The 20,407-nt window shown below is 45.3% G+C and overlaps 1 protein-coding gene across 4 annotated transcripts in view; it reads right to left on the bottom strand.

Annotated features, from left to right (window-relative positions):
• LOC138489346 (zinc finger protein 391-like) overlaps positions 1-20,407 on the bottom strand; it is a 116,342-nt gene that overhangs the window by 74,314 nt on the left and 21,621 nt on the right. For all 4 annotated transcript variants that reach the window (XM_069617062.1, XM_069617060.1, XM_069617063.1 and 1 more), the window contains exon 2: positions 7,866-7,992. In XM_069617062.1, coding sequence (XP_069473163.1) covers positions 7,866-7,992 — 127 coding nt within the window. The remainder of the gene's footprint in view (positions 1-7,865; positions 7,993-20,407) is intronic.

The following is a 20,407-nucleotide window of genomic DNA, read 5'->3' as shown; positions in this document are numbered from 1 at the left end:
GGAAATAAAAAGGACACTCTACGGGTGGAAAAAGAAAGACCGGTTAACATGCCACCAGCTAATGAAGATAATTAGAGAAAGGTTTTAGTTGAAGATAACTCTGAAGCCTTAGGAGAGGCAAAAAGATTTTAGGACACATTTTAGTTGAATTTATTTGTGTAACTTAATCCTAGATGTTGGATGACATGTGGAAAAGTGTAGTACTCATGCTGACAAACTATCGCGTTTAAACGAGAAAAAACAATTAAAAAAATGAAACTAAACTGCATGAGAACTATTTGCCCGCCATTAACTGGACCAATATCGTCATTTTTTTTATTAAACTTTACGCATGAAGAATATTAGTACTATTGAGCAGAGTTGAAGTAAAAAAAATGCTTCTACTTAAGGAGAGTGTGTGGCCCAGTTGCACAAGAGCCAATACTATTTAGGGAAAGTGCACAGTCCATATATGTGCACAAGGTTTCAAGTATCCCCTGAATAGTACATATTTACGGATAAATTACTTTATCAGGCTGAACAAGGCAGTTGGGCAGATGAATATTTAAGTGAGATCATCTCAGGAAAGAACATGTGGAATGGCTGTATATTAAGATAATTAATAATGACCACGGAAAAATGATTTTAAGAGCATTGTTGGAGCCTATATTCGACCCGTGAAAATACTGTATACCATAAAAAAAGGAAGACAGCATTGGTAGTCTAGGGTGGTCTAACCGTTCACATTTAAATTAACAATTACTTTCTCAGGCCTAAAACAGTGGGTCTACAGAATTAACAGTCTCACCCGCCAGTACCCAGGGATCTGTCAACCAGGTGGCAAGGGCATGGCCATCGCTTTTGGATCCAGTTCCTGGGGGTGGCCCAGTGCGGGAGGATCACCTGGATGAGGGGTCCTTAGGGAGTGGAAGTGGGTCACCGGAGATGTGACGCGATATACCCTTATGGAACTCAGCCCCTCTACCCACTTTCGCAACAAACACTTTCACAGACGGCTCACTGTGAGCGACAACGGACTAATACCTGAGCCGTATACCTGGCATGTCCCAACACAAGGGAGGAAAGACAAACAAGTTCCAAAGTCGGGAACTCACGTCCCCTGCACACTATCGTATGTCTGGAATACCAGAGCAATAATTAATCTTTTAAATTCACGATATTTCAGGTAAATAGTTATATCACATATGTTTGGAAAGGAAACAGTTTAGAAATAATGATCTTTCAGTCAAATTAGGTCACAAAAACCAATCTTCATTTTATTCATGATGATGTAGTCGATGAGGGCCCAACGCGTTTCGAGTGTATCACACACTTCTTCAGGGGCAATTCAATTTCTAGAAAAGGATTATGTACAGTAATTACATTCAGTATCAAAAGATAAGAATTTACAAATCAAACTTTATATTCTAACGTCATAGATTAAAGAAACATTCTACAAATAATCAATTCCGAGACAACAGATTGTCATAATCTCATGGTGGCAATGTTACAGTATATTATGACTACACAGCAGTCTGAATACAGAAGCACCCTGAACAATATTTTAGGAAAAAGGCACAAGGTAAGACTACCTTAATTGCTACTGGTTTTCTACTTTCTAATCCGACATGGACACACTATCCACAACATAGTCACCAATTAGGCTCCTCCTCCTGATATACTTTTTTCAGCCGTTCTAGCCATCAAATGACCAAGTAATTTGGGTGGAGGATTCGTCTCTACAGAACTAAAAAGTGTGCAGGGGACGCGAGTTCCCGGCTTGGGAACTTGTTTCTTTTCTGTATTTAGTTAAACCTAGGTGTCAAGGTTGCATCTCTCTCCTCTGGACCTCAAATCTATTCTGCAATTAGTAACCTATTAGCCAAACACTTTCCAGTACTGCAAATCTCTGACAATAGGGTGTGCTTCTACTGTTCACATTTCTCTTTGCATGTCCCAACACAAGGGTCAGGCAATTACTGATAATTACACACACCTGATTTCCACCACACTTCCCTCATGGATAAAATGCAGAGCATGAAAGCACATTCTGAGTGAGGTAAAACACACGAGTAAGCAGTAGTTCCGAGATGGAAGTTTAATACGAGGAGAAAAACAGAAAGACCATAAAAGGGCTGCAAAGAGGTAATTGCCCTTTGCCTTTTCAGAGGAAGAAAACAGAAGACCGAGAACAAACGCTGAAGGAAGGTGCATTGTGTCTCTGGGGTTTCCCGCATCAACGGCCGGGGAGGAGCGATTGCCGCTGTGGTACTGTCCTTGGCTCCAACAACAAAGCCCCTCCAGTAAAGTCAGCACAGGCGGTGAGTTAGGGATACAGATAGCAGACCGTTCTGTGTTAGAACCAAGGTTGCAAGCAGCAACATTGTATGACGAAATCTGCAAAGAACAGAGTTTAAGGCGTATGTAATGTGAGACGTGAATATAATTGAATATCCAAGGAGTGACTGAAATTTTGAAAGCAAAGTGAATGCCATATACAGAGTGGTCCGGCGCCACATGGGTGCTCATTTGAAAGGTCTCTGCTAGGTATCCACCTGAGAGTGTAAACTGTCAAATCAAAGTGGTCCTGCAATGGGTCAAGCCGAACCGCGAGTCACCAGAGGACAGATTGTGGTACAAAAGGGGAGTCTGAGCCCTGCTAAGTACCGTAATGCATTCACACGAGCTAATGCTAATTGATCCATATTGCTACAGATGTGCAGTTGGTGCAGACATGAACTACAATGAACACTGTTCAGGGAGTCAATTTATACTCAAAATAAGTATCTAGCGTATAGTGCTTTGCTGTTAAATGTTAAAAGGTATTTGTACCGCGCACCGTCACCAACGGAATTGGTCCCCATGCAGATCTGTAAACGATAAAGGTGGGATGGGTTAGTAAGGTGAAGAAGGGAGTAGGATAGTGAGAGGAGTGGTGTTCTGTTGGCAGCTTCAACTCGGTATACACCGGGTGCTGAGCTTTGGTGCGGGTATCAGATCGGAGTCAGTCCGCGTGTGCTGTTGTTCCGGATTATGTGTTGTTGTAGTGTTGTGAAGTGCATGCGGCTTGTTGTGCGAGAGATGGTTGTGTGAGTTTTTTGAGTGAGATAAGTATGCAGAGTTTGAGCTTATATTGGTTAGTGGGTTACCTGACCTTTACCATGCTAACATTCACAGTTCTGTCCGAGTGTGGCACTTGCCGGCCCTCACATTCCCATCCAGACGCGGCGCAGGCCAACGCTGAGGACTCCATCCAGGTGTGGTCATGCCAACACTCACACCCAGATGCGGCGCAGGCTAGTGTCTGGAGACCCGTCCAGGTGTGGGCATGCTAACATTCACAACTCCATCTGAGCGCCACAGAGGCTGGTGTTCACAACTCTAGGTGTGGCCCATGTTAGCATTCAAGTTTTTCTAGGTGCGGGCATGTTGTCCTTCAATCGATCCTATCCAGATGCAAGGCAGGCCAGCGTCTATCTAGATGCGTCTGCCGGTCTGGATATGTTCATCCGGTACGTGCGAGTCGGAGAGTAAATTGGGCTTTCGTGTGGGTCTAGGTACGTGGTCAGTCTCTGCAGCCTTCCTTTGTGGCTATTTTCCATGATGTCTTATGCTCTGTCGAGTGGTTGGTTCTTTGGTTTGAGTGTTTGTCCAATTTGAGAGTGGTCGAGGTTGGAGTTATTTGCGTCATTGTTTTAATGTCTGGGCATTCTAGTGCGTCTCCGGTGTGGTTATGCTTTGAAGAGCCATGATTTGAGGAGTTTCCTGAATGCTAGGTGGTTTGTTGTATTCCGTATATTCTTAGGTAGGTCATTCCAACAAGTCCTTATGTTGTAACCCCTCAAAGGGCTAAAATAAAGAAAAGCATCAGTGATGCCGCTTTAATCCATCGCTGCTCACTTCCATCTGCAACCTCAAGTCCACCAGTGCTCTGACATACGTGCTCGAGGTCAGTGCCCCTGTGGACATGGCAGGCACAGGCAGACATCGACTCTGTTGAATTGCAAGGGGACACCTAGGAGTGAAAAGATTGGCTGCAGCTACATCCACCGCATTTTGGGAAGGTGTTGAAGATATATATAGTGCGGATATAAGTTGATGAAATTGCTGCTTCGGTTGAGAAGAGAATATAGCGCTACAAACCCTAAGGTAGCTGAGCGCTGCTTATTATTAACCAAGGTGTGTGGTGAAAGGCTGAGTTTGGCCCTGCCAGGATACGAACCTGCGTCAGCAGGCTCTGCACGGATGACAAAGCAAGCACTCTACTCACTGTGCTATGACATGTGATAGGGATACTTACAACTTTGCTAGCAATATGCGATATACACAGGGCCACAAGTTAAATACTTGTTTAGCTTTGCTTCACTATTACAAGAGAGGAACAGCCATATCCACACCAAACCACCTCTGGTCCTACAAGAAGCAGACTGGGCAGCAATGCCAATTATATCCAACACATAAGCACTGCAGATTTTACCCAGTGCAGTTTGATGGGCATCATAATCATGGGGAGTGGCAGGGGGATTCCTTGCAGTTTGCTTCTCGCTTCCGTCCACCTGTCCCAAGGCATGCTCACTGCTCTCTCAGGCACAATCCTGATGGGGTTGTCCTTTTTTCCAGAAAGTTTCTCTTTTGCCTGCTTGCTACAGCTGTGAGACATTCAGGCGTTTGCTCCTTATGCCCCCCATTGCTGCTATTACGTGACACTCCTCAACTCACCTGCACATATCACATCAGGAGTATGGGACTATCTCGTATGTATGCATGTGATTTATAGAGCTCACACCTACCTATAAAGTAATAGAAGTCTATACATTATGGATTGCACAGGGGGCAACAGAGGTGGCCAGGGCGAGATGCTGAGGGAGGTAGGTTGGAGGGGGAACTAGGAGGAGAAGAAGAGCGGAGTGGAGAAAATGGTGAGATTGTATATGAATCATAAGGTCTTCAATACTTTACACATATCAAAGGCAAAGGAGCCAAACCCATTTTGAAAGCCATCCATCCAACCTACCTACCTTTTCCTCAGCTACTGCAACTTTCTATTTCTATCCATCTCTCCCCCCATTTAGATGCATTCTTAACGTTCTGCTCTCCACCAATCTCTCTTGAACATCCTGGTTATCCCTGTAGACTCTTGACTACCACCATCTATAGGTCCGATGGATCAAAGACATCAGAAACCAGCACCCTAAACCAACAGAAAATTATATTCAAGGCTGTTCCATGTAGAGAGTAACGGCTAAGTGCTTCACCTGTCCACACCTAGCATGGAGAGTAACAGCTGAGTGCTTCACTGAAACGGCTCACCAATTCCCACCTAGCATGCAGAGTAACAGCAGGCCACTGAAATAGCTCACCCGATGCCCCACCTAGCATGGTTCTCCTGACTGGCCACCCTAGAAAATAAACTAGTAAGAACATTATGCCATCTGGCCTCACAAGCACAATTGCTTCAGAACTTGCGGTTCTCTAAATAAAGAGTTTGAGCCCTAATGGTCAAATGAATGTGCACAAGAAACTAATGTAGATGCCATGCAACCGTTGGATGCACTCAAAAGCCTTCATTCTTGACAGAAACACGTCCACTGAGTGCTCCAGCATTGCAAGGAGCTGAAAGCCCCCAGCTGATACTAAGTTGCTTCCATAGGCTCCCAAGTCATGGCTAACAATCTGGCTGCCTTCTCTATTGAGAAACTTAAAGCCGTAAAAACTATAACCGCAGCCCAGGCTAGGCCCTTAGCACTTCGGCCCACCGAGCCTGTATCCTTCAGTCGCTTCTCAGCTTTCAGAGACATTACACCTGAAGAAATTGTTAAGTCTCCAAAATGAGTCCATCTTCAGAGCAGGCCCTCTCCGCCCTGCTTCAACAACTAAAACCAACATCAGTGCCGGCTCCTTCACTTGCAGACATGGCAAATAGCTCCTACTCAACATGCCAGTTTTCCTCTTTCACTATATATATATTTAAAAATATATATTAAAAAAAGGAAGTGGACCCCTCTGCTATCAAAGAAACTCTCAGATGATAGTGTAAATCTGGTCAACTACCAACTGACTGCAAGAACACCTTTAGCTGGCCAGTCTCGAAAATGAAATAAAGAGCCACACACCCTTGCATACTTTTGTGACTCTAGTTATCTTCATGGCGACAAATCTGGGTTCCACTTAACCAGAGCGACTGAATCCACTTTGTTGTTTCCCAACTGGACTGCTCTAATTTTTTGGATAACAACAACTTCACTGCTCTCTTGGGTGGGTTGGAAAGATCTTGGGAGTATCAAAGAAGTGCACTTAATATAAAAATTTTGGCTATTTCATAATATGTTGTGATGAATGGATTTTAATGAATGGTACTACAGGGGTTTAATTGTAAACCATATAAACTAATAATAAAAAAGTGCACTTGCGTGTATTCTTCCTGCATGACTGAAGCACAGATGAGGCCTGGTTCTTACCTCCCCAATACTTGCACTTACAACTGTGGAATCCTGCAATGCTCTGTCCTCTCTCCTGGGCTTCTCCATACATAACGTGTACCGATAGCTGACATCTTACATTTCTCGCCTTTCAAATGGATGCAGATCATCAAATTGCCTTCAGTTTGGATGGCTCTGGTCCAGATAACTGCCAATGTGTGCCTGCCTCACTCGCATTCAGGGGTGGATGATCAACAACAGTTTCTGCCTCAATGCTGAAAACATTCAGATTTCACTAGGAACCACTGCACCTACTCTGCATCCCTTTCCCTGGCCCAGGAGCACAGGTCCCACTCCGGCTCTAGTCACTAGGAGCCACTGCACCTACTCAGCGTCCCTTTCCCTGGCCCAGGAGTACAGGTCACACTCCCACTCCAGTCACTAGGAGCCACTGAACCTACTCAGCGTCCCTTTCCCTGGCCCAGGAGTACAGGTCACACTCCCACTCCAGTCACTAGGAGCCACTGAACCTACTCAGCGTCCCTTTCCCTGCCCCAGGAGCACAGGTCACACAAGTCAAAAACATGGAAGTTTGCTTCCAAAGCCTTCTCTGTTTCTGCCCTCCAATCCTAGACCCAACTAATACATCCAATTTTCATTGGCACACCCTCCAGTGCATCCTCACCCTACTTACCACTGTGCACAAAGTAGAAGTCACAAGGGCCTTAGTCTTGTCAAGTTTAGAGTACCACACGCAACCAACCGTCTCCATTTAGGTCGCCTTAATGCTTCATTCAAAACAAGGGAGCTAGACCGATCCTGTTTCACATTACACCAGCGCTAAAAATGGTTGACTGGTTGCCAGTGGAAACTTTCACAATCTTTCACAATCTGTAGACGCTGTGCTTCATCCAGTTGGAATACTGCAACGTGGTCCCTTTGTGTCTGACAAGACAACACAAAAGCAGGGAATACTGCTCAACTAGGATGCTAAGTTCCTTGAGCTCTACAATTATCATAGGAAGGTCCAGAAGATATTTGGGGTAGAATGCTGAACACTACATGTGCTGAGCTATGGAACAATTTACCTAGCGCACTGAGAAATGAAGAACGCCTCGGGTTGAACCCACCTGCTCAGGAAGTTCTACCACCCCTAACCTGCTCTTTTTCCAGAAGCTGTCAGAGAATGTTTCCCTGTATTCTTTAGCACTTACTCATGGACCGTGTACATGCATTTGTTGTTGCATTCCATGTCGTGGCTACCTGCGGCACTTCTTCTCTTTGCCTTTGCACTTAAAGGAGTTTGAAGTTACCAAGGATGTGAATATCGGACCCCTTAATCCCTACCATTGATGCATCCATTGGAGCACTACGTACCAACTATGTTCACAGTTGCCACTATATAAATCCACAAATACATATCCTGGGTTCTAAACCTATTCTTAGAGATCAGTGGTGGATCTTTACCTAGAGCGAGCAGAGCTTGGTGAACTTCCTGCATCAAATTCCTGTAAAGATCCTTCTGCCATTCCTTCAAAATCTTCCACTCCTCTTCAGGGAAACAGGCAGGAGCATCAAGGAAGGCAACCTGCACCTGGAACAGAAGATGCAATACCAAATATTTACTGATTCTGGTCAGTGAAATAAAGTATATCAGAATTGTCTATATAAAATAGAGGAAATGTCCAGTTTGTACCGTCTTTCATCCCTCATTTTTGATAACTGAACCCCATAATTTTCAAGCAATCACGTCTGGTTTCCTATAAAATGATAAGTGACTGGCTGCAAGATAAACTGGACGTCTGCTAATAGGCTATCACTGCATTGGAATTTTGTTAATTGTAAAGCTAGATGTGGACCAATCGTCACCTGTATACAGCGCTGGAAAGGGGTCGTTTATACTGTGGGATATGATATATGATATGGCATTTATAACGCGCCTATACACAAGTGTTTCAAGGCGCAAAGAGGCGAGGGGGAGCAGCGGGAGACAGACTTATGATCTTATTAGGCCATGTGTCATTCAGATCACGCAAGTGCATGGGAAGGGGGAAGGGGAAAAGTGCGGGGGTGAGGGGCTAGGGACAGTGCAGTACATGGGATACATAGAATAAATAAAACAATAAATAAAAAATGCACTTGCCACCAGCTGCCTGTACAGACATCAGGTGTAAGTGCTGGTAGGGGACTGTAGGGATACAGAAAACACTCCCCAAGTGCAGGGGTTGCCAGGGAGGCAGTGCAGGTGTGCAACTGGCAGGGGAGGTGACCTGGGCCCAAGATCAGAGGATGGCCAGGTAACCAGTGCAGTTTCAGCCAGGAATTCCCCTGGAGGGAGAGAGAAGGCAGAGGCTAAGAGGAAGGTTTTGAGGTGCTTCCGGAACTGGAGATGTTTCTCCTCAAGTTTCAGGGAGGCAGGGAGACTGTTCCAGAGGGAGGCCCCAGCCGAAGAAAGATCTACCACCAACTCGTTGCTTGGAGAAGCGACTGACCCTGAGAGAGTTGGAGGCGGCTGAGCGAAGAGCTTGAGAAGGAAGATATTTAAGGAGAGAGAGTTGAGGGTATAGAGACCCCAGAAGGCCTTGTGGACAATGCAGAGGGTTTCAAACTTAATCCTTGCAGCCACAGGGAGCCAGTGCAGATATTTCAGTCCTGGAGAGATACGATCCCTGGGCTTGAGGCCAAGGACAAGTCTCGCAGTCCTGTTCTGGATGAGTTGCAGAGAGTAGAAGCAGGCAGATTTAGAAAGAGGCTGTTGCAATAGTCCAGCCTAGAGAGAACCAGAGCTCTGGAGACAGTGAGCGTCTGGGGGGAGGAGAGGAAAGGAAGAATACCTCTGAGGTGGTGCAGCTGGTAGTTGACTTCTTAGAGATGTCAGAGATGTGAGGAGAGAAGGAGTATGTGGAGTCGAAGATGACCCTGAGGTTTTTAGCCTCGCAGGCGGGAGCAGGAAGAGGGCCAAGAGAGGCCGGCTAGAGTGACAGGAAAGGAGGGAGCGGGTGTGCCGATGAGGAGAATCTCAGTCTTACTGGCGTCAAGGCAGAGATCATTGGCAGCACACCACTCCTGGATAGCAGACAGACAGTCAGAGATGAGTGAAGGAGAAGAGGTGGCTGAAGGTAGCCTGAAAATGAGCCGAGCGTCATCCGCATAGCACTGGAAGTTGGGGCAGAGCAGCAATGCGGTGGGCAAGAATGCCAGGTATTGGTTGAACAGCCAGGGAGAGGGGTTGGACGCCTAGGGAACACCACAGATAGAGGAGAGGAAGGACCCAAGTTGGGCCTCGGAGGGTCGATCAGAGAGGAAAGAAGTCAGCCACTCCAGGGCCTGACCGTTGAGACCCAGGTTATCACAGAGACGGTTGAGCAGGATGGCATGTTGACCGTGTCAAAGGCAGATCTTACCGGTGACGACTAGGAGGGGTGCTGGTTGTTCTCAAACCCACCCCTGTTAGGCAGGATTGTATGCAGTACCCTTTGGGTGCACTACAACAACCCTGACCTCCTGGCAATAGGAACCAAACCTGTACAACACAGGTTGGTAGCGTGTTGAGCAGCTAGGCTCATCTCAAGAGGGGTCAATGTGAGCTGTAGGGGAGTTACACAGCGATTCACAGTGACTAGTATTCAAATAAACACTTACACACAAAGTTCCTTCAATAAACAATTATTAATTTATCAGTCAATTAGAATAAGCCTTCTTCAGAAGGGAGCAATATAAAAGCAACACACAAATGCACTTCAAAACAACACACTCTCAGTTTCCAAATCAGTAAAGACCCTTTTGGGACAGCCCACAGTCACAATCTACACCCTCGGGTGACTTCAATAACTAGGGTGCTGGGGACATTAATATCTTACTGTTTATATTGAGAATACTCTTAGAGCTTGGTCAAAGGAAAAGGTTATTAGAACAAACAAGAGACCACAAATATTCTTAAGCAGGCAAACACTTTTGGATTCCCCTAAGCAGAGTCATTCAGTATAACAGGTTAAGCCAAAGTCAAAGGGCAAAAGTCTTATATGGGCTGAAGCACTTCTGGTAGGCAAGTAGAATAGAAAGGTCTTTGCACAATATTTTAGAAGTCTTTGAAGAAAAGAAGAATCAATGCCGGACCACAAGATGTTTAGACTTGCGAGTAGTAGAAGATGCAAGAACTCTACAATAAGAGGCAAGTTCTGTCAGACTTTACAGTACCTTTGGATTGAAGAAAAAGTGCAGCAGTTGACTCCTGTTCCTGTGCAGCTCTAACTGTTCCTGGGCCTGCACTCTGTTGAGGGGGCTCAGGCTCGGTCAGTCCTGCTTCCTGGGAGCCCAGAGGCCAACTTTAAAGCAACGCAAACAATCTGGTGTTCCTCTCCCTGGCTAATCGGTTTCCAGCAGCAACTCTGTGGAAATGCAACCAGCTCAGAGGGAATGTCCAGGTTGCTTACTTTGGAGTTGATTGGTAAGGGAGACGTCGTCCTTGCAGGGCTTCTCCGTCGATACGAATTTGGAGTTTCAGCACAGCAGCAGGGCTTCCCCGGGCAAAACAATGGTCCAGGAGTTGCAGCAGGCGTCCTCTTCAAGCTCTTCTTTGGTTCCTTCATCCAGTGGTCGACTCTGCCTTCCAAGCCAAAAGCCTCGCCTTTCATTCAATTCTCTCCCATTCATTGCAGCCTAGCTGTCATCACCCAGCACAGTGACTGTCCTTGCCGGACAGAGGTGCATTTGGGTTTCCTACGAGACTAAGCACAGGGAGTTTCGGGCACCTCCCTCACTTCCTGCCCCCACCAGACATCCTGGAGCCAGAGGCGGGTTTCATTTGTGAATCCCGCCAAAGGCAAAGCGAACAAAGGGACCAAACCTGGTTTGGCGCGCAGAGTAAATCTCAAGAAGGACCTTTCCACAAAGAAATGGCAAAAAAAGGTGAGACTTCGGGGCAATCTTTGAGAAGATGTTTTTCGGATTCAGAGTAAGCGCAAAGCTCCTTCTACCTGTGACGTCTTCTTTCCTCCGGAGTAGGGGGTGCTATTGTTGCTCCTATTTGCATAGGTTCGTCTCGGGAAGTTGAAGGAATGGAAGTGGGAGCGGGATGAGACTCGCCGAAGAGGAAACCATCCCTGTGTCTTCTCCTTTCTGTTCTTCTCTCTTGGAACCGATACTCAATCTGAAAAACGGATGACAAGTCTGCAAAGGAAGTCAGCCTGGGTGAGTGAGCAAGCTCGTCTTATTTCTTCTTTTAATCTGTGTCTGAATATGGCGTACTGGGCCCGTTCTGGCCAACCGGCCTCTGTCGCCAGTGTTTTAAATGTAGTAATGTAGGAGAGTAGATCTGACGAGCCTTGGCGGATATAGAGTAGATCCTCAACAGCAGTGTATGTGATCTCAGGGCGTTCTAATGTCTTTTTGAGAAGGGTCTGGAAGTCCCCAAAATCGTTTAGTATTGGGTTAGTGCTAGTAACTAGAGGCGTGGCCCAGGCCAAGGCATTGCTTGTCATGTTGGATATCAAAAACCCGACCCGTGTCAGTTGTGAATGCATGCGATCTAAAAGTAAAATACACCATGCATGCATCCAGATATTCCATTACCTTTTTAGGTCTGCCATCCAATTTGCCAGATGGTAATGCTGAAAGACCACAAAATGAGGCTTCTATAAAGAAATGGAAATAGCCAGTCACGAGGTTCAAATATGCATTTATTCACACCCCGGACTGGGGTCTCAGCGCCCCACGATGCATGCGTACATGCACTGTGGCGGGAGAGAGCTCCAAACAATCAAAGTCTCTTGCAGATATACAATACAGAAATAGCATACAATACTCTTGTCCAGCCCCCTCATGCAATATGGTCCTTACAGTTCATGACCTTTCCATGTAGGTAGTGTTACTAAAGCAACGAGAATGCATTTTTCCCTGTCCGCCTATTGACAATTTACTGCCTGGGAGCAGGGCCAAACAGTGCGTGGGGGCATATTGTGTTCCCTGGTAGAAGGTAACATTAATCTGTATTGCTCTTGGAGCATAAGGTCAGTCTGCTCTAAAGCTTGGGAATAGGGTTTTCTCTAGAGGAGTACGTAGCAGCTGCACGTTTATTACAATAGATGGTTCAATGTAGAAAACATGATTGAGACAGGCAGGCACCCAACTCAAAGTTTAGGAATGCTTCTGCAGACACTTCAAGGTTCTACAGTGTACGACAAAAAAACGCTCAGCAGAATGTGCATTCCTGCCTAGTAATTAGCTAAAGGTTCATGCTGCGGTCTTACACCGTGTTCGGAGCGAGAAAAGCAAAATGAGCAAGGAACTGAACATTGCATCCAAGAGGTCGAATAAAACAAAAATGGCAGCGTGGCCACCATTAGTGTGGCAATAGGTTTGTAATGCGATGCACATGTTGTTAGGCCAATATGTATATCTACAGGACACTTCGACTAAATTCATTTTCACAATGTTGTTGGGGGGGATGGGGAGGGGGAGTTCTGCAGGGCTATGCCCACATGCTGTAACAAGCTGGTGCAGCATAGCATTTTCGGTCTTCAGTGTTTGTACTTCTTGGGATAACCCCTGAACGGCTGCTAAGAGCTCTTGGACCCGCTTGGCAGAAACCATTCTAATTTCCAGGCGTTGCAAACTGTCAATTTCCTGTTTGTCTTCTCCCAACCCATGGTCTTCCACTTCTTCCTCACCTTATTTACTTGACTCTGAAGTATTCTGAGGCAGGCGTTGCCGGGAAAGGTAGTACTTCTCTTTTTTATGAGGAACAGACCTGCCTTGGAAAGGAAGTCACAGTGGCCGCCTGTAATTTGCAGCCCGGGGACCCCTCACCCGGGGAAGGAGAGAAATGGGGGGAAAAGCCTGAGAGGCAGAAAAAAAACAATGCCCAGACAAACAAGGGTATGGAGGAGTCCTTCTAGTCGCCGTGTCGGTCGTGCCTCTGAACAAGATAATGCTTCCACCACATCCTGTGTCACAGTAGGAGCCCAATAGAATACCGTCCGGAAGCAAGGGCAATAGCAGGCAAGAGGATGCAAACCACAGCAGACAGCAGGTGCAGGCAAGGTGCAGGCAGGGAAACCCCGACCCCGGTTGTAGGAAGAATAACACAAAGAAAGCGGCTCGTGACAGAACTCGCCACACAGGGAGAGCACTGCAGGGCGGTGAAAAAACGAGGAAGAGAGAAGGACCGTGGAGCCAGCAAGTAAATACAGGCTGATTGGAACCTCCCACTTCTATTTCTTCTTTCCTAAGGGGCAACTTCCGAGGCCGTAATGAGAGGAGGGAGAGAAAAGGGAGCGAGCCCCTGCGGAGGAAGGAGAACCGGAAAGAAGTCAAAGTGTCAAAGCATAGGCGTTCCGAACCAGAACTCAAAGTGGAAATAACTGGTAGCACGTAAACCAAAAAGGAGAGAAACTAACATAGCAGTTGGAACGCATTGTCAATTGGGAGTACAGAGAATAAGTACCTCCCATAGGTAGCCATGTTGGAAAACGCTAGACTGCCACAACCGGAACAGAAAGCAAAGTGGAACTATTAATGGCGGTATAACAGCAACCAGTGCCACATGCACCAGCCACCGGTGCCACATGTGCCAATACCCTGGGCGCATGACAGATAGTCAAATGTTCTTAACAGGATGAACAACAACAAGCTGGAATGTTTAGATGTAATATTTATTCTAGTGCCTTTACTACAACACTTTCGTAGTGATTCCTAAAGTGATCAAGTACAGTGGTGTAAAAGGTAGACATTTTTCAGGCTTGAAATATTTTACATTCTGCAGCTTCACTTTCCATTTCAGGAAGTGGAAAATAAAACTACAATAGTCTTCCGTCTTAACAGGTTTCACTAAGGAGTTACTTGGTTGCCTAGAATTGCAATATATGCACTATGCAAGTAAACTTCAGAATGTAGATTCACTTGGCCAGGTGTGATAAGCCCACCCAGGCTGGTTCTCTCGCCTTTTTGTATTTTGGGACTTTTATTTTTTATTTTCCATTTGAAAGTAAGGAAAATACAAGTCCCAGAGTTAAAAGCATAAAAAGAAAGGACTGGTTCGTGTTCTCACTCATGGCCACTGGAAATCTGAGCACTCTCCTATTTAAAGGTAGTATTATTAGAGGCTTTGAAATCCAACATTTACATATTTGTACCAGGTTGAGCATGGAAGTTGTGTTAAAGTGTATAAACTGTAGATGGGGTTAAATAAGGCTATCACAATGTAATCTCTTCAGGTATAGAGGACGGACCTCAGCAGAGCCAACAATAATTTGCCCCTCTGTTCGTGCCAGTCACTAAGGTGGCATGGGACATCCATAGCATGACCCCACAGGTGTATTTATTGAGTCCTGTACAGCAGAGAGTCTACCATTTTCAAGGTTTCTTGGTTTTCAGGACCTTCAAGAGGTAGGGTATGAGAATAATGTAGAAGCATGGGTAAGGTTGCTTTGTTGCAATATTGATGTGTGCATGATCTGAAAACGTAGGGTTCTATGTGATGTGTAGAGTTTAAGTATTTTTTGAGTTGCCTGGAGCAGTGGTTAAATAATCAACAATAAATTATAAAATGTGCGCTCCAGGTTGGTAACGTAAATTGTGATTTTGGCGTCTGTCGCTGTGGTGTGGGGAGCTGTACTGATATATTTGTGGTGGGCCAGCATCCCATTTAGGGTGGTTTAGCGTAGACATTTCTTCACGTGGTAGTAATCCGTATTGATTCAGTGGGGAGTTGTGTGTGAAGATGTGTTGCTTGTTAGAGGCAGAGAATGATTTTCAGAGAGTTAGTGTTATATTATATTGTTCAACAGACCATATGAAAAACTGGGAGAAACATTTTTTACTTTGGAAACATCATAGTGGTCACATTTATTTGCATATATTAAGGGAAACCATTCTCCATCTTCCATGCCTCGTTATGCCATATTGCAATTTCTGAAATTAAAATCTATGAGCAGGAGCCAAAACCAGCTTCTGGGTGTCAGGCATCACCCAGTAAGTAGGAGCTACGACTAGAGAGCGAGGAGCGAGTATTCAACGCACCGCAAATCTAACACCCACAGGAGAGTTACACTAACTTGATGCCTATTATGTAAAATCCATCATTTTCCAATGTGCCTAATTCTTCGTTAATAATATTCTCAACTACTCAAAGTTAATGTGACATATGCAGGTGTATAAGGCCCCAGTTGACATGGGGAGCCAAAGTAGCCCCTGGTAGCTGCTGGTTTCGAGCTAACTACGCTCTCCTAGGCTAAAAGCAGGCGCTAGTGTGCCAAGCCCTTGGCCATCTGGGCACATTTCTTATGGTTACAGGAATTATACAGTTACATAGACATTATATACATATACAAAGGTTGCAAGATACATTTTACAGATACAAAAGGTAGGTATTTACACAGCAGGACATATATACATAGACGTGTTTAGTAATGTGTGGGCAGCTAGGCTTCGTTCATGATAAGCCAGTGTTTGAGGCTCTTTTGGAATTTGTTGCAAGAATGTTCCAATCTGATACTGGAGAGTAGGGCATTCCAAAATCCGTCTGTCTGTTGTGAAGAGTTTGAATTTATCGCACAGGTATATAGGTGCTTAATTATTATAACATTTGTAGGTAAGTGAAAGGGTCTTGAATTTGATTCTTTTGTTTATTGAGAGCCATCAAACACTCTAAACTCTGAGATATGGAGTGTTCTAGGGAGGTTTGTTGCTGCTCTAAGCGCATTGTTTTGTTTGCAGTTTATTTAGGTTGTGTCAGTTAGTGCCCAAGTATAAGGCATTGCAATAGTCTCTTTTTGTTAGTACTAATGCTCTGGCTAAGGTAAGGCAATTGTCAGCGGTTAGAAAAGGTCTGCAAGCATTGATGAGCTTGCAGGTGTAAGCAGTGGTGGAGGCAGTGGCTTTGATTTGTCTAGCCAGAGAGAGGGTTGAGCCGATGTACCTGCCTAAGGTTTTGACGTCCTTCGAGACCTTGATGTCATTGCCATAAATATTCAAAGGTGTTAAACTGGTTGTCCAGTTTGTTCAGTCTGGCTTGGGTGCCTATCGGGAGTAGCTCTGTCTTGCCGTCATTTAGGCAGAGTCCATGTGTCGCCATCCATGCTTGGATGACAAGGTATATGTCGTTAAGTCATTTGGAGTCTGTTATGTAGTTGCCTGTGATGGGGATATGAATGTGGGTGTCGTCAGCATAGTTTGTATATGAGATACCCATTTACTCTAAGTCGTCAAATAGGGGCTTCGTAAATTATAAAGCGTAGGGGAGACACACGAGCGTTGAGGGACCCCGCATGTGACGGCAGCAGGTGGGGCAGTTGCAGTCGGGGCATTCACTCTGGTAGTTCAATTGCTGAGGAACAATTGGATCCAGGTAGTGGCGTCATGGAGTAGTGGGCTGCAGAGGAAAGATAGCTGCAGAGGGTTTTGTGGTCCACTAAGTCGAAGGCAGCTGATAGGTCTAGTAGTAGAAGATGGGCAAGGTTGCCTTAATCTTTTATTGCTTCTATTTGGGTTACTAGATCCATCAGTGCAGTTTCAGTGCCATGCCGGGGATGGAAGCCTGATTGTCGTAGCCCCAGTACGTTTTTACTTTCTAGGTGATGCTGGATCTGTAAGTAGGCCGCTCTGTTAACCTTGAGAAGGAATGGTACTGTTGTGATCGGTCTGTAGTTAGTCTGCGTATTGGGGTCCTGGGAGGGTTTCTTGAGAAGAGGCATAACGCAGGTGTCCTTAAGGTTGGTAGGTACTGTTAGTTGTAAATGAGACATTTATCAACAAGGTAATAAAAGGTGCAAGTTCATTTGCAGTTTCTTTTATAATAGGTGCAGGCCAGATGTCGCCCATACATCTGCAAGGTTTTAGGCTTAGGATGATCTCCTCGACTTCTCTAGTGCTAAGGGGAGAGAATTTGAATGAGTCAGATTGCTCTGGTGGAGGAGTTTGGGTAGTAGGTTGTTGGCTAGGCTATCTTTTTTAGTTTCAATTTTCTTTTGAAGTAGCTCGATTTTGTCAGCGCTTTTTTAATGTTGTGACACCAGGTAGCGTCTTTGGCACAAGATGCAGGAGGTGCTGTGGGAGTTTCTAGCTCTCCAAGTATATTAAATAATTCTTTGGTATTGGATGTCGCATTATAAATCCTTTCATCGTAGGAATCACTTTTTGCTAGGAAAATAGCAGTTTTATAGGTGGAGCAAGCTGTTGTGAAGTTTTCTTTGCTAGCCGTAGAGGGGAGGTTTTTCCAAATTGTTTCGGCTTTTATTTTTTCTCAAGGTTCTTGGGTGAGGGGTGAATCAAGTGTTCATTTGGGTGTAATATTTGGCTTTGCGCAGTTTTTGTGGTGCAATCTTATTAATGGCCTCAATTATAGTCACATTGTAAAGGTCTACAAGATGAGTGGGGTCATCAATGGGATCGTTGGCAATGGAGGAGTTTGTGATGGGTTGAAGAAGCGGGAGTAGTTTGAGCGATGTTACCTTGCGCATGTTTCTGGCTATTTTTGGCGGTGCCAATGGTTTATCAAGGGTTGGGGTTTATGCTCTTTTGTAAAGGTGAAGAGAATAGCATGGTGATCGGTCCATGGGCAAAGCCGGTTAGACAATATGTTGATATTGCAGTTAGTGTCTGCGATCCTGTCTAATTGTCTGCCTTTGCTATTGGTAGGTTGTGAGACCCGTTTTATGAAGCCTAATTTGGTGATGCTATTGCTAATGGCTAATGCATTTAGGTCTTTAGTGTTGTGGAGTCTGTTAGGGAGAATTCTCGGTGCGTTAATTCCCTCCACCTTAGAGACCCCCAGCAACTTTGCTGGATTTTGAGGACTTGATTTCTTTACCTGGAAAGAGTGTGAGCCTTTTTTTCCCCCCACTCTCTCATGTATTTTGATGTGTGTTTTACCCTTGTGTTCTTTGATTATGGCGTTTTAGATAACTCCATAGGCATCATCTTTTCTTTTTTGTGTCACACAGCACCTTCAGTGCAGTGACACAGGGATGTTCCTTGGACTTCCCAAGGTCTAAATGCCTTCTCTGGGGTGAACTACTGTTCCCCGGTGAATGTAAAGTTAAATTGACTTTGCTAGACTTTTTAAATTCTTAGACCCAACACACCTATCCATCTCGGCGTTGCAGGCGAGCGCGGCACTCCAGATAAGGCTGGGCATGGGCTGCCTCCATTTTGGCCAGCAGTGGCCCCGGCAAGCCCACGCCATGCCCCAAAGCGTCCCTCTCCTGTGGCTCCCCTTCCCTCCCTCCTCCCTGTCCACCCCACTCACCCCTATTGGTCCATCAAGGCTCTTAAACCACCTTCCCAGGGCAGCCCCTGCCCGGCAGTCCCTACAGCTAAGGACCCTGAGGCGAAGGACAGATACACAATGTGTCTGCAGGTATCCGCAGGGGGAGCAAAAGAAGCAAACTGACACCAACTAAACTGTAAGTGTGGCACTGGTGGAGAGTAGAGCAATTACTCAAATCCAGAAAGCCCTCATCAGTCTACCTTACCTCTCCTGAACGCATACTGCCATAGAATCACACCATGCATACCTAGAGAGATTTGTCATCTCCAGCCTAACTCCATTATTGGCCTGACTGTAAATGTTGTAATGCATTACGCACTAACACACTAGCCAATGTTAATTAGCATCATATCGGTAGAGAAATGTCATGATTAGCCTGCATCACTTTTAGACAGGTGTAATAATGTTAGCAAGTACCACACTTAGCTGGAGTTCTCAATTTAGCCTGCGCCGCATCTAGATAGAAATCTGAATGTTAGCATGTACCACACTTGGATTGAATTCGCAATTTTGGCTTGCGTCACATCTAGACAGGATTATGAATGTTAGCAGGTACCACACTTTGCTGGAATTCTCAATTTAGCCTGCGCCTGATCTAGATAGAAATGTGAATGTTGGCATGTACCACACTTGGATTGAATTCACAATTTTGGCATGCGTCACATCTGGACAGGATTATGAATGCTAGCATGTACCACACTTTGCTGGAATTTTCAATTTAGCCTGCGCCTGATCTAGATAGAAATGTGAATGTTAGCATGAGCATGTACCACACTCAGCTGGAATTCTCAATTTAGCCTGCGCCACATCTAGTTAGAAATGTGAATGTTAGCATGAGCATGTACCACTATCAGCTGGAACTCTCAATTTAGCCTGCGCCGCATCTAGATAGAAATATGAACGTTGGCATGTACCACACTTGGATTGAATTCACAATTTTGGCATGCGTCACATCTGGACAGGATTATGAATGCTAGCATATACCACACTTAGACGGAATTCTCAATTTAGCCTGTGCCACATCTATACAGGTTTGTGAATGTTAGCACATGCCACACTTAGATGAAACCGTAATGATGACAAGGGCAACACCCGGATGGAATCATGATCACTAGCCTCCTCACGTATAGACAGAATTTTGAATTAACAAGCACCACACACCCAGGTGGAATAATAAATGATAGCAAGCATCACACCTAGGCATAACTGCAAGGAGAGAAAGGCCAACTAACCATCCACTAACAATTTCACCCCTCTGCTTACACAGCTCAAACTCTAACCAAACACAACCACAAGCCTAAAACGCAACAATCCGCACAAACTTTACTACACTGCAACAACAAAACAAACCGCACATACACTCACAACGACTACCGATCATAAAACACCCCAAGCCCAGCCAACAGACCCACCGGGCTGAGGCTGCCAACAGCAAATCACTGCTCTCTTGCACTTTCCCAACCTATTCCCACTAACTCAACCACCAACACCTCCCTCTTTCAGAGCAGCCAGAGCGCCAGGGGACCACTCCGGTGGTGACAGTGCGCAGTACAAATGTCCTTTAACATTAACATTGAACAAGTATTTGTGGTCTATTCCTCTTTGTCTTATGCCTTTATGCTCACTTTAAAGTACTGAACTGCCATTTTGCTTCCACTTCAAGGAAACCCAAACCGTATCAGAAACATATAGTTTTGTATTGTAGTGTATTGGTATATATTATTAAGTTGCCTCCTTCTAGTGA

Source organism: Ambystoma mexicanum, chromosome 9 (genome assembly GCF_040938575.1).
Source record: "Ambystoma mexicanum isolate Mex_15411 chromosome 9, UKY_AmexF1_1, whole genome shotgun sequence".
Taxonomy (NCBI): Eukaryota; Metazoa; Chordata; class Amphibia; order Caudata; family Ambystomatidae; genus Ambystoma; species Ambystoma mexicanum.
Note: the sequence above shows the minus strand (reverse complement) of the source record. Positions and strands in the feature narration are given on the sequence as shown.